This window comes from Rutilus rutilus (genome assembly GCF_951802725.1).
Source record: "Rutilus rutilus genome assembly, chromosome: 17".
In the NCBI taxonomy this organism is placed as follows: Eukaryota; Metazoa; Chordata; class Actinopteri; order Cypriniformes; family Leuciscidae; genus Rutilus; species Rutilus rutilus.
The window spans coordinates 33,312,618-33,327,048 of record NC_140230.1 but is presented as its reverse complement, the minus strand read 5'-3'; the positions used below and the strand labels follow the sequence as shown (position 1 = coordinate 33,327,048).

General features: G+C 37.9%; 1 protein-coding gene across 1 annotated transcript; it reads left to right on the top strand.

The window, feature by feature from the left end:
- The first annotated feature begins 7,201 nt into the window (after nucleotides 1-7,201).
- On the top strand, nucleotides 7,202-14,379 carry grinab (glutamate receptor, ionotropic, N-methyl D-aspartate-associated protein 1b (glutamate binding)). Its single transcript, XM_084384975.1, has 7 exons — nucleotides 7,202-7,385; nucleotides 7,976-8,300; nucleotides 8,395-8,507; nucleotides 12,042-12,242; nucleotides 12,329-12,457; nucleotides 13,600-13,743; nucleotides 13,943-14,379. The coding sequence occupies exons 2-7, from the start codon at nucleotides 7,991-7,993 to the stop codon at nucleotides 14,090-14,092; spliced, it is 1,047 nt and encodes a 348-aa protein (XP_084241101.1). The 5' UTR covers nucleotides 7,202-7,385; nucleotides 7,976-7,990; the 3' UTR covers nucleotides 14,093-14,379.
- Nucleotides 14,380-14,431: the final 52 nt, after the last annotated feature.

Sequence of the window (14,431 nt, the reverse complement as noted above, 5' to 3'; positions counted from 1 at the left end):
CAACTCCGCACAGAGGTGAAGTGGATGCCTCTGAACTTGGGAGGGCGCCGGGCAAACTGAATCGCATAATCGAGTCTGATGGTACGGATGAGCCAGCGAGACGGGCTGGGAGGCGCTAGCCAGACTCCCAGACACTGTGCAAGCAGGACCAACGGGACCACAGATGTACCCGGGGTGGGGCAGCGAGGTGGAACACAGGGACACGGCTCGGGAGGCACTGAGGCGGCCCGAAGCGGAGTCTGAGTGTGTTGTGTCACTCTTACCTGGTTCCAGGGTGGAGCAGAGGGTGCGTGGGAAGCTCATTGCTTCAGCCAAAGGTTCATTACTTGAAGCTTCATTCAGCATTGCTCACTAGTGACACCTAGCTACTGTGCAAAGAAATAGCAGACAAATGAATTCATTCTGAACCAGTGCCCCCCCCCCCCCTTTCTGTCTGAATTTACTTGTGCAGAGACAACTGTCACACACACAGTTAATTAATTATTCATAAATTGTTTGAATAGTGACAGTATGAACAACAAAAGTGACACTGTGTTGAGTGCAGTGCTTATGTTGGAGGGAGTGTAATAAAGTAAACTGCAACAGAATAGTCTAGAAAGAAGGATTACAATAGATTTTTATTGAGAAACAGAATTATTTCAAGTGTGTTGGGGTTTAGACGATTCCTCTTCTCGGACAAAAACTCTCCAGCCTTGGAAAAGATCCTTTCACAAGGAACAGAGGATGCAGGGGAACATAAAAATGCCAGTGCCAGCTGGTATAAATTAGGATACTGATGCTTCTGTTGAGGCCCAGACAGGGGAGGATTTCCTCTTTCTTGCTGGCTCCATTACCAGGAAAAAGGAAGAGGTCACAAAAAGCAAACAAATTCAAAACAGATCCAAAAATCCAAAGCAATCCAAATAATCTTATCTAATTAATATAACAATACTATAATATAGCTACTATAATTAATAATAACAATATGCTATAACTATTCTAACCCGATAATGTAATAATATACAGCCCTAACACATATATGACACAATAACGACAATATAGTTATCTAACTCTCTGACACAGTCGGCTTCATAGGCTATGCTATGTTATTATCTTTAGGTTGGCGATTAGCGACAGCGAGCAGCTAGCGTTAGCTCGTTAACAATATATTTACATCCACTCAACACAGACAAAATGAGCACTGCACAGACGAGTGTTTGCAGTTGGTGTCCAGTCTGCCCTCTTGATGGCTGCAAGCCACTGATGGCGTCTTTTTTCGTCCTGAGGTAGCCTGTAAAAGGATATTTTGGGGTCTCCTTTTTTGTTGTTGCAACCCACCGCACAACATATTGAAGGCATAGCTAGCTAGTTCCTTTGCGATTGACGTGAATCAGGTACTCAAGATGGCGGCAGACAAGTTTTAGTAGTGAGTGACGTCAGTAGCCGCGTTTCCATTACCCTTCAAATTGCACAAATTGAAATTGCGAATTGAAAATACGCCCAATGGAAACACGTCAATTTCGCAAAAAACTCCCGTTTATCGCAAAAAAGTTTTTACGTTCGCATGAGGTGGTTTTTCATGCAATTCGAAAAAGAAATATTTTGCAAAACTGCAATGGAAACAGTTTTTGCGCATTTGCAGGTCACCTGACGTAGATGACGCGGTGTGCATGGACAGAATAGGAGACAGAGTTCTTTATTAAATTCATAAAAGACAAAAGAATTACAGGAATACTGGATTCTAAACCTCAAATAAATGCCACAATCAAGACCTCGAAGCAAATATGAGGGAGAAACACCCAGAAACACCTCATGTGCCGCTCACAAGTATAATAAGGGTCGTTCCTTACCATTAATGCTTTGAAAACACACATACTGTACATCTCCTTCGATTAAAAATAATGGCTAGTGCAGTGGCTGGGATTAGTAGCCTACATAAACCTACCAAAGTCCGTTGCCATGGTTTTTGGAATGATTTTACTTATCGTGAGAGGAAAAAATGAAGTTTTAGTCGCATAACATCGGTTTATGGAAACGCCGTCATTTCAAAATAGTTTTTTGTCGACAAAAAAATCACAAAGTTTTGTGCAAATCTGTAATGGAAACGCGCCTACTGAGGAGACGTTGGTGACATCATCTGATATTCATGTATATAGTAGGGGAAAAGCAGTAGGCAAGTGAAAAAGTATGTACGAATCCTTAGTATTCATAAAAGAGTAGGCGAGAATTACCTGGGTGACATACTAATTCTTGCGAGATTCGGATGTACGTATACTTAAAGTGCGTTCGAATATGCCTACTTACATACTATATAGTAGGAGAAAACAGTACGTGAAAGGAGTAATATGTTCGAAACATCAGTATTCCTAAAAGAGTAGGCGAGAAGTTCCCAGATGACCTACAGCTTCCACCCAGATTTTCGAGTGCTCGTCCGATGGATGTTTTTCTATCCCAGGAGGCCCCGCGAGAGGATACCTCATAATCGAATATTCACAAGGAACAGAGGATGCAGGGGAACATAAAAATGCCAGTGCCAGCTGATATAAATGAGGATACTGATGCTTCTGTTGAGGCCCAGACAGGGGAGGATTTCCTCTTTCTTGCTGGCTCCATTACCGGGAAAAAGGAAGAGGTCACAAAAAGCAAACAAATCCAAAAGGGCAATCCAAATCAAAAAGCAGTCCAGTCCAGATCCAAAAATCCAAAGCAATCCAAATAATCTTATCTAATTAATATAACAAGACTATAATATAGCTAGGCCTATTATAATTAATAATAACGATATGCTATGACTATTCTATCCTGATAATGTAATAATATACAGCCCTAACACATATATGACACAATAATGACAATGACAATGATAGTTATCTAACTCTCTGACACTACTACAAATGCTTCTACTACTCCTGACAACACCCACAAGGTGGCGCGAGTTTGAACCCCCTTTTTCCGGAAGCTACACTCAGACCGAACCGATGACATATCCACACAATCCAAGGCCTCGGCTGCGTTCGAAACCGCATACTTCCAGAGCCCGTCTACGGAGAGCCTGGTCACTCCCTATTAAGTCCCATTGTACCGAATTTTGGTTGTAGGTCCACCAGAGTTCCACTGGGGGCGATCGCCCATGAGTGCAAAATGAATGGGAGTCTATGGGGCTAGTCGGCTAAATTAGTCTCTTTCACCCGATTGCCGTTGAGAAATCTCAGATTTGATTGTAGGTTTTGCAAGTTCAACATGGGTTATAGGTCGAAGGTTGAATGAACGGGTACTAATGTCCTTTTGATTTCTTACAGGTTGAGTTGATGTTGCCCATAACACGCTAGCATTCTGCTAATGAACGCTGATTGGTCAGTGAAGGACTGATTACGACCAGAGATACCGCTTGATGGCATCGTGTGTGTGTATTTTCGGCGTGGTCTTTTAAAACAACAAAACAAAAACTCTGCACGTGTATTTACCTGTGTCAGCTGTGTTGTCGATGCCTCGAGAGAAAAGAAAGTGCAGAGCGCGAAAGCACCAAAGTGACTGAAGGATTGCCGTAAAGCAGTATCTCTGGTCGTACGATGTGTATGACGTCACTGACATTTTAAAAGACTTTTTTAAAGCAAATAAGTGACTCTAAAAAAATCTAACACCCAGCAATGTGTAATTTCTTTGCATCTCCTTTCGAATACAACATTCAAATTACTAGACAAAAAATTATATCCTGAGAAAAGTGGATTTTGAGGGGTATAGCGCCATAGACCTCCATTCATTCTGCACTCGTCCTGTGAGCGCCCTCATATGGAACCAGAGTGGAACTGCAACCAGTTCAGAAGCCAGAAGTTTACTGAGAGTGGAAGTTCTCCCCTTATTAGACATTCTCTGATACTTCCCTACTATATAGTAGGGAAAAAGTATGTACGAATCCTTAGTAGGCCTATTCATAAAAGAGTAGGCGAGAATTACCTGGGTGACGTACTAATTCTCGCGAGATTCGGACGTACGTATACTTAAAGTGCGTTCTCGAATATGCCTACTTACCTACTATATAGTAGGAGAAAACAGTACACAGTAATGTCTATTTACATCTGACAGGAAAATATTCTATAAGTAGGGTATTGCAGATAAGCACATGCATCACAACATGAAATAGACATCTGAGTGAATGTGTGCTATTATGTAATTCACTGTTGTCAACACTGTTTACATTAGACAAATGTGCTGTAAGTAAAGTAAATAAACAAATCTATAAAGTAACTAAACATAAGTTAGGCTATGTATTGTATTTGTCCATTTGTACTGTTGATAAGTTGAGGAACATTTATGTTGGATAAAAAGTGAGTTAACACATCAACAACAACCTCAACATGTAAATGTACTATTGAGCTCATACATTACAGAGGTATTTTAGGGATCTTACTAAAATATAAAGTACGATCATTTTGTTACTTCTAATACAATCTTTGTGCTGTTAAAATGACATGCTTTTGTATTATGTTTGTCCATTTTTGTAGGATCTGAAATCTCTGCAGACTGGTGTGAGCACTGAGGATGGAGAGCCCAGAGCTGAATCCTGGAAATGGTGCCATGGATGTGACCCTGCATCACTCCACCTGCTCTTATTGCCTCAGATTGTGAAGCACAGCGCAGCACGCAACAACCTCCGGCACGAAGGTACGGCTTTTCGAGTATAAAATCAACAGTTTTCTCCAACAGCGAGATATTCGAGCAGCTGCCCATCTCCTTTGTGCAGACAAACATTACAAACGCTGAGGAAAACCGTTCTAGGTAGGGCTGTCGAGTTACTGATGTGAGGTGTTATAGTGCACCTGTCGCTCATACCATTTTGTTATGGCCAAACTTAGTTACATACAAGATCAGGGAAAGATACCATAGTTGTATATTTAACAATGAACAATCATAATGACAAAAATATAAAATATAATGGGTTTGCATAAATCAAAATATGAGATTATATAGCCTACATAGGAAAAAAGAACAATGACAAGGTTAAATAACTTTAAATAATTCATCATAATAAATAAAAAAATGATTTTTTGTTGTTATTTGTTATTTATAAGCCTGAGGGATACAACGAGAGGTAAATTCAACAAGAAAAAAGAGGGAAACATAAAGGAGATTTAAGCCACTTTTGCTTGTGGGTGAAAAATTGTGGATAAAATAAAGAAATTAACAACATATTCAAGAGATGACGATTTGGGGGTTTCCGTAATAAAAATAATATCGCTAAGGATAAAACTGGGTCACATTAGTAGGGTTTAAAATAGGCTATAAGAAATCAACCTTAAATGTATTCACAAAATAAATGGCTAGCTGTTTCTTCAACAAGACACAAAATGAGCAAGTTTCGTCAATATCAAGATATTTACAGATAGGCCTAGATAGATTCATTAAACCTCTCGCTCATATCTTTTAAGTTGTTGCGCTTTTGATAACGTTGTAGGTCACATGAAACCGTCAACATGGCGGATGATGTAGCCTACGGCTCGCATTCATACTTAACGAGATCTGGCTATAAAGTACCTACTCTTTTAGCGCTCGTTAAGTAAGTACTTACTGAAATTAAGTACAGTGAGTATGCGGTTTCGAACGCAGCCGTTTGTCAGTAGTCAAGTGATTTTCACGTTAACAACACAAGCCTCGAATCTCGGCTTCATCTGGAACGCCCATTTTTTTCTCGACATAAGCTCCGATGCCTCGGTTCAAATGTCACATGATCATTTTATTTGTGTAAAGATATGTATAGACAGTTTATATTTGTCTACAAACTAGTTTCATGCATGTAATCACATCTAGTTTAGCTATTTTACTATTATAGTTTTTGCTAATATTTTGAATTAGCTTTTATTCTTATATTTTCTTAGTTTTTTATTTATTTTTTATAAGCTTAAACTTATTTTAGTTAGTTGCCAAACCACCTAATGTGTGTATGTAGTTGGTCAATGAAACTGAAACACTTGGTTTTAGATCACAATCATTTATTAGTATGGCGAGGGCCTCTTTTTACAGCCAATACTGCATCAGTTCATCTTGGGAATGACAGATACAAGTCCTTCACAGTGACCAGAGGGATTTTAAGCCATTTCTCTTCCAGAACAGTCTCAGAAAAAAGGTTCAAAAGCTGTGGCCGTACCTTTTAGACATATTAGAACCCTTTTGAAGGGTACTGTCCCAGTGACAGCTTTTGTACCTTTTTTTCTGAGAGAACGTGTGATGCTGGTGGAGGAAAACGTTTTCTGACTCGCTCCTCCAAAACACCTCAATAATCTTCAGATCTAGTGACTGTGCAGACCATGGGAAATGTTCAACTTCACTTTCATCTTCATCAAACCCTTCTGTCTCCAGTCTTGCTGTGTGTATTATCATGCTGATACACGGTTTGAACATCAGGTGCTCATGATCCTCCAGAATGGTTCGGTAGTCCTCGGCAGTGACGTGTCCATCAAACACAGTCAGGATTGTCATGATATTGCAGCTCAAACCATCACTGATCCACCCGTGCTTCACTCTGGGGTGCAAAAGTCCGGGTGTTCAGACTCTTTAGGGTTTCTCCACACTGTAACTCACACAGATAACGATCAGAGAACGATACGTGTTTCACATTGTGAACACTCACACACACTCCAGATCTGATTTACAGCCTGGACACGGACGACAACACAGTCCTGAAGTGTCAACTAGTGTCTCTCTATATATATATCTCTATATCATATATATATATATATATATATATATATATATATATATATATATATATATATATATATATATATATATATATATATATATATGTATATATGTATATATATATATATATGAAAACAGGTAAACAGTTTACAAGACAGATTTATCAAGACCTTCATATAACATAAGGCAGTAATCTGTAGATACAACCTCTTACGTAAATTACGTAAAGCTGCATAGGCTACCGTATTACAGATAATATCAATACAAATGCCTTTTCCATGTACTGAAGGACTAAATACACAGTAAAACAGAAGAATGTGCAGCAACATGTGGTTAACACTGACACCTGCTGGATGCTATGTCAAATTACTATCAGTGCAACATCCTTTACCCTTAAAAATCAACATTATTTATTTTATCTAGAGAGTTTTTCGTATTAAAATTACTTAGATGATAAAAACATAGATATACCCATGCATAATATTAAAATATAAAATACAATGTACACACCGATGCAGCATCAGTTGTGTCCCTCTAGGCGGCGCGCTGCTCTGAACTCTTCTCTAAGGAAGCGCGTTCACGAGAGTCGTGGTTTGTTCGTGTTTACTGACGAGAACTGACTTTTTACGACGAAGCTTCAAGTTTAATTGATTAGGTGTGTTAATTAAGTTCGGAAAAACCCAACTCTACTCTACAGCGCGCAGTTTCAAGTAAGTTCAGATACTCTTCATCATCGAAGTGAAAACGAAAGTGTGTCATGTTGCGCAATTTTACACAGATTTGTCTCTTTTGTTCTCTGACATTGTTATTTTGTTACTGTAACCATTTGTATATTCATATTGAATATTGGGATCGTAATGGTAGCGTTATTATTTTTCAACGCTCTGTTACGGCGTCTTACCAGAGATATATTTTTTAATAGTTTTACACCACTTTTTTTGACGTTGTTTTTTATGTTGTTATAAGGGAAGTAAATACCGATTTTGAGGCCTGGAAAGGCATAGAAATGATTAAGACATTAAAAGTGAACGTACATGTTATTGTAAATATATTTTGTCGTTATGCTGTATGTATGCTTGTGAATTATTTTCTAGATACTGCAAGGATTTTCATTCAGTGAACACTGGAGTGTTGATGGTCAGGCTGGGAAAATGAAAAAATCAACATTATTTTTATATAAATGATATATCTTTTATTTGTGTTGTATTTTGTTTATGTTTATATATATATGTGTGTGTATATATATACATACATACATATACACACACAGTATATATATATACATTTATTTATTTTATAGTACTGAGATCCAGTCATGGCACAAAACAAAGATGGATACACTCGCTTTGACAACCCCCCACATGTCACCACCATGGGTCAGCCTGCCCCGCCAGGCTTTATGATGCCTCCCCCTTCTTATGATGCCGGTGTTCAAGGAGTGGATCCTGGAGTACCTGTTACCGGATATGCTGGACCCCCGTATGCACCACCAACTGCTTTTGGGAATCCCATGTACGGACAGGGAGGGCCTGGAAATCCACAGCAACCTTATCCTCAAGTAGGACCTTACGCCACAGGTCCGTACAGTACGGGACCCGGACCGTACGAACAACCACTTCAGTATGGTAAGAGATTCAACCTCATATATGGAAATTTTAATACATGCTCTTTGTTAATAAACTCTCAACTAAGTTAATTATCCTTTTTGTTTTGTGAAAGAAGTGGCAATGGGTGATCCAGTGCAAAACGACCCACCTCCAGACTATGAAAAGGACCAGTTCGGAGGCTTTGGACTCGATAATAAAGTCATCAGAAGGATGTTCATTCGAAAGGTAAACACTGATACAAAGCAATCCTTTATGACAGCACCAATGAAAAGATTCAACACACTCAAAACAAGATTCAAGTTCAACGGAAAGCATACTGTATACAGCATCATGTTCTCATGTGTTATGATTATTAAAGGGTTAGTTTACCCAAAAATGAAAATTATCCCATAAATGACTCGCCCTCATGCCATCCTAGGTGTATATGACTTTCATCTTTCAGCCGAACACAAGAGTTACATTAAATAATATCCTGGCTCTTCCAAGCTTTATAATGGGAGTGAATGGTACCTGAGATTTTGAAGCCTAAAAAAGCTCCTCCATCCATAATAAAAGTAATCCATACGACTCCAGGGGGATAATAACGGCCTTCTGAAGCGAAGCCATGCGTTTTTGTAAGAAAAATATCCATATTTATAACTTTATAAACTATAATCACTGGCTTCCGGTAACGGGAAGAGTGACCTCTGATCTAATGCAAGTGCAGAGGACAGAGCAAAACAAAACACCGCTCACAAGTTAGAAGTCTAAAACGAGAACTTTTAAAGAGAATTGTGGGAGGAGCTTAAGTTTGTTGCCCAGCCCTATTTGTTTGAACCGCGAGAAGCGTTTACTCTCACCTAAGCTTACGCTACTCCTACATCCTACGTCATGCGCTGGGTATATTTATTGATATATAAAATACTATTATATTTAAATAATAGTTTATATTATATTTTAATAATTTAATTTTAATATATTTAAAATTAAATATATATTTACAAACTTTTATGTTAGATGCGATTAATCACGATTAATTGATTTGACAGCACTAATATGTATGTATGTATGTATTAGGGGTGGAGCCGAACCCGAATACGGTATTCGGAAAGCACAAATAATGTGTTTTTTACGAATACTTATTTCGAACAAATACTTTTAAAAATATTTGTATTCGGGAACAAGAAAAACTTTATATCAAAAAGCTGCGTTTCCTCATGAGACATGGCGACCGGCGGTGCTGCTGATGCGTGCTGATGTGGTGGCTGAAATATTTTGGATTAGGCTAATGTCACGTTGTCATAAGGGGTAGTTCACATAGCGCGTTTTTTGCGCGTGCAGATTTCAAATGTAGGCGCGCGGCAAGCGCGCTTATAATAGAAGCGAGCGGCGCGCTGCATAGCAACGACAGACGCCACGGGAGGGCAAGCGCTTGTGGAAAGGAGAAAGCGTGCGAACTGCGCTCTTCATGATTACGAAGTATCAGCAAAGAATTAATTGATTTCTAGCCCTTGCATTAGCTTTAGATATATTTATGGAGATGATAAATGAAATAAAAAAGCCGTCATTTTGTCATTAATATCAGTCCGTCAGAAAAGCAGTTCTAGGCTTATTCTTGGCTGGATAACTCTTAGCAGGTTTAAAAAGCTCTTTTAAAATTAAATATGAATGCAGTTTTGGATTAAATATAAGTACAGTCAAGTCAAATAAAACATGTTTTATCTCCTGTTTGGTAACACTACAATAAGATACCATTCATTAACATTACTTATGCGCATCTAACATCAACACATTGAGTGAACAATATATTTTTACAACATTAATTAATGTTTGTGAATGTTATTTAATACAAACACTTGATTGGTCATGTTTGTTCACTTCATTCATTGTGCATTAAATAATGTTAACATAAATAATGTTAACTTTTGATTTAAAAAATGTATTTTTAAATGAACCCCAAGGAGAATAATTGCGACAGTATATAGCCTAACTATTGTTTATTGTTAGGTCATTTTATCTATTGTTATCTAACAAATGTAATATTAATGTAGTGTTTTTAATACTACAGTTTCCATCTTTGTAACCGTGATATAAACTTTAATATATGTAAATTTAATCTAAATTAAGCTTTACCGAAATTGTTACCGAGAACCGTGGATTTTCACAGGTATTGGTGGTACCGAATACTGAAATTTTGGCACCGTGACAACACTAGTAGCTCTGTTAGCTTGGTAATTTAGACAATAGGCTGTTGACAGAGTAACATTAACGTAGGTAATGGCTGTTATGTTATTTTCTTTTCAATGACGTTCCTTGTTACATGTTCATTGCTGGATTTATGGAAAAACATCAACCAATATTGCATATCCATAATTATTATAATGGATATAATTAAAGAATACTTACACTATAACGTAAATTAGAAGTGTAACGCAAAAAAAATGGATTTTTACACCTATTTTGAAATTTACTCGAATACAAATACAAATACAAATACTTTTCCCCTCTCAACAAATACAAATACAGATACAAATACCGGCTGCTTTGCACACCCCTAGTATGTATGTATGTATATATATATATATATATATATATATATATATATATATATATAATATATCTTTTTTATTAAAGTAATGAAAAGGTTTTTTTTACGTTTTAGTTAAAGGGATACATCACCGATTAGCATTAAAGCAGGGCTCAGTAGTTTCGCGATTTCTTCGCTGTATTCTCACTTTTTGCTCGCAGGTTTCTCTCTAGAGCTCCCCCACAGCTTCGGTATAGATATTTGACAACACTGTTGTAAAAACTCGTTGGCGATTCTCAGACACCAGAGGCTAGTAGATCAACGACACCAAAGCAGATGGGACATTCTTTAAAACATCTTCTTCATTCGGGTTCGAACAGCGTGAGGGAGCGCAATAATGACAGCATTTTAGCAGATTTCTTTTGGCCGTAAAGCAATTGTTTACATCGCGAGACCTGATATCATGCGATACTTCCTGACGCAGCGGCCGGCGGCTCGCCGGCTCAAAGTTGCAAGTGCGAATTTTCCGCTCACGGGCACCAGTGGGGTGCGAAACGACCACCATTCAACCCGAAATAAGTAATATAACCATTCCAATGACTCCGAAGCTGTTCAGTTAAGGTAAAAAAGTTACTTAGTTCACCTTTAAGCTTTGTATCAGTAGAAACCCGGTAGTATTTTGGAATGACCGTGCTTCCCTCCCTCATGTCCCCCCTGAGACGAGAGATTTCTGTATTGTGTGTCTGGAAAAAAACCTCAGATGACACAAAAATCGTCATTTAGTCAAATCGTCATCGGAGGCTTTTTTGTCCAGAGGCGAGAGACTACAGCCAGTAGGAGGAGCTCGTTCCACATGTCTTCAACCCGCCCATAGGGGGATCTCACGATAAAACGCCGTCTTTTCAGTTTCGAGTCGACTAGTAGCCTAGTTGTATCATTTCTTCCGATACTGCCCTCTGTAACCAGTAGGCGTGGCTTGGGAGTGGCCTCGTAGGGCAGCGAAGCAAGTGCATTCTGGGAGTTGTAGTCTTTCATCCACATGAGCCAAAAATACATTTTCTGGCTTTTCTCAGTCTAGAAGGCACCAACTTCTAAAATAATTTCACATTTCTGCTACATAAATGACCCAATTTAAATACACATTCATCTTTCCAGCGGTGAAATATCCCTGTAACTATAGTAACTGTGCAATGAGACCCGCTAAAACCCACCAATGAATTTTGACGTTGTATTATTTGTGTACTTGTGTTCAGGTGTTCGCTGTTTTAAGTGTGCAGCTGGCAGTGACCTGTGGCTTCGTGGCCCTCTTCACTTTTGAACCTCACGTCAAACTGTTTGTGATGGAGAACACGTGGACGTACTGGGTCGGCTATATAGTTTTCCTCGTGCCCTACTTCGTCATCCTCTGCTGCGGAGACTTTCGCCGGAAGCATCCGTGGAACCTCATTTCTTTGGTGAATCTTTGATGTAACAGATTTAAATGGAAAACATTTTAAATTCTCCTTTCATGCTCTGTACTGAATGATTTCCTGCATTTCAGTCTGTCCTGACACTGGCGATGTCCTACATGGTTGGGGTGATATCCAGCTTCTACGATACCAAAATCGTGGTGATGGCTGTCGGCATTACGGTGCTGGTTTGCTTTACGGTGATCGTCTTCTCTCTACAGGTCAGCGCTCGTCTTGCCGACACTTTCATGTACTGTGATCAGGGTTTGAAATCCAGAACTGGTCGTGTGCAACAAACGGTTCTCGATTACCATGTTTTTTTAATGATTGCAAGATTTAAAAAAAATATTGGACACAAAAGATTGTCATGAACATCTACTCAGTGTTATTTTAGCATCGTTGACATATACAGTAGTGGCCAAAAGTGATGTCCAGCCTAGGAAAATTGACATCTTCACCCTTTATTAAAATATTATTAAAGATATTGTAAGCATATTGCATAGTTGTGCTTGGGAGTCAATCCTTGTATTTGTGATAACGCAATGAAACATGCCAAATTGCGCCGACATCATTTTAGGCCAGGCGGCCATACAAAGAAACTATGAACGTAAGCAAAAACAGGACAGAACCAATGAAATATTAATAACTTATTATATTGTAGTCAATGTTTGCTTTTTCCTGAGATGTTTTTGGTTTTATATGCATTTTTGTTTGCATAGTAAAATATAAACCTGTAGCTGTAGTTTGCTATTTTTTCAAATAATTTTGTCCAATTAATACGTTATCAATCAAGTTTAGTGATTTGCTCTTCCCTCATATTTAAAATATATAAAATATTGTCCTCATATTTTGATGGTTAAATCAAACTTGTAGGGTCATTAAAAACAAATCTCCCCTCCAGACATCACTTTTGCCCACTAGCTACTGTAAAATATAGATTTTGTTCATATTTTTTAATTACATTTAATTTGTATATTTTCTGTTAATACTTTTAGCACATAATTTAGCACATAACTGAAGTTTTACTAATTTTGTTTTCTTTTTTAAAATATGCCTTTATAGTTTTTATTCATTTTTATTTATTAGTACTTCAGGTTAAACTAAATAAAAATGTAAATGTTGCTTTGAATTCTAGCTAAAGTAAAATACATTTTAATTATTATTTTTTTTCAGTTAATGTTTATTTTATTTCAAGTACCTTTTTCATGGTTTTAGCTTTAGCTATTGATAATAACCCTTTGTCTGCTTTCCTGTGTGTGTACAGAACAATGTACGAAAATAGTTTTCTATTTTAGTCATCTCTAGTGTTAGTGCTGTCATTTACAAAAGCTGATTTTCATAAACATCTCCTGTCCAATCACAGACCAAGTTTGACTTCACTTCCTGTTACGGGGTGCTGTTCGTGTGCTTCATCGTCCTGTTCTTCTTTGGGATCCTGTGCATCTTCATGTACAGCAGGATTCTGGAACTCATCTATGCGTCGCTGGGTGCGCTGATCTTCACCTGTGTGAGTGCTCCATTTCTTTAGCTAATAATAATAATCAATTCAATCATAAAAATGTACAATAAAAAATAAAAAAACACGAAAAACATGAAATAATTTGATTTGTTTTTTCTGGGCCCTGGAGGTGTTTTGACATGGCAAATACTTTAAAATATATATCATACAAGAAAATAAATGAAATAATGTCCCAATTTTATTGCAGTTCTTGGCCGTGGACACACAGCTGCTTCTGGGGAACAAGAAATTATCCCTGAGTCCCGAGGAATATATCTTCGCTTCCCTCAATCTGTATTTGGACATCATCCAAATCTTTTTATACCTTTTGCGAATCTTTGGAAGAAGCAGTGGTTAAAATTCCACCATTGGAGATCATCAAGCGCAGTGTGGCGTTTTCTTCCATTCTTAAATGCTTTCTTGTGTCCCAGTTTGATATGCAGACACAACTATGATTAAACTATTTGTACTTCCTGAAATGTATAACAATGTCTAGTCTCTGTGATCAGTGTTATATATATCATTAGCAAATACACTGATTAATTTTCCCCTCTGCTGTACTTATGTTTATGTTATCACTTCTTGCTATTTTTATGCATTCCATTTTACTTTTAAGAAGGGAATAAAGACGTTTTTAGGGACAAATTCATTGTTTTGGACATTTTCTCATTTCTCATCTCCACAGTTACATTCCGGT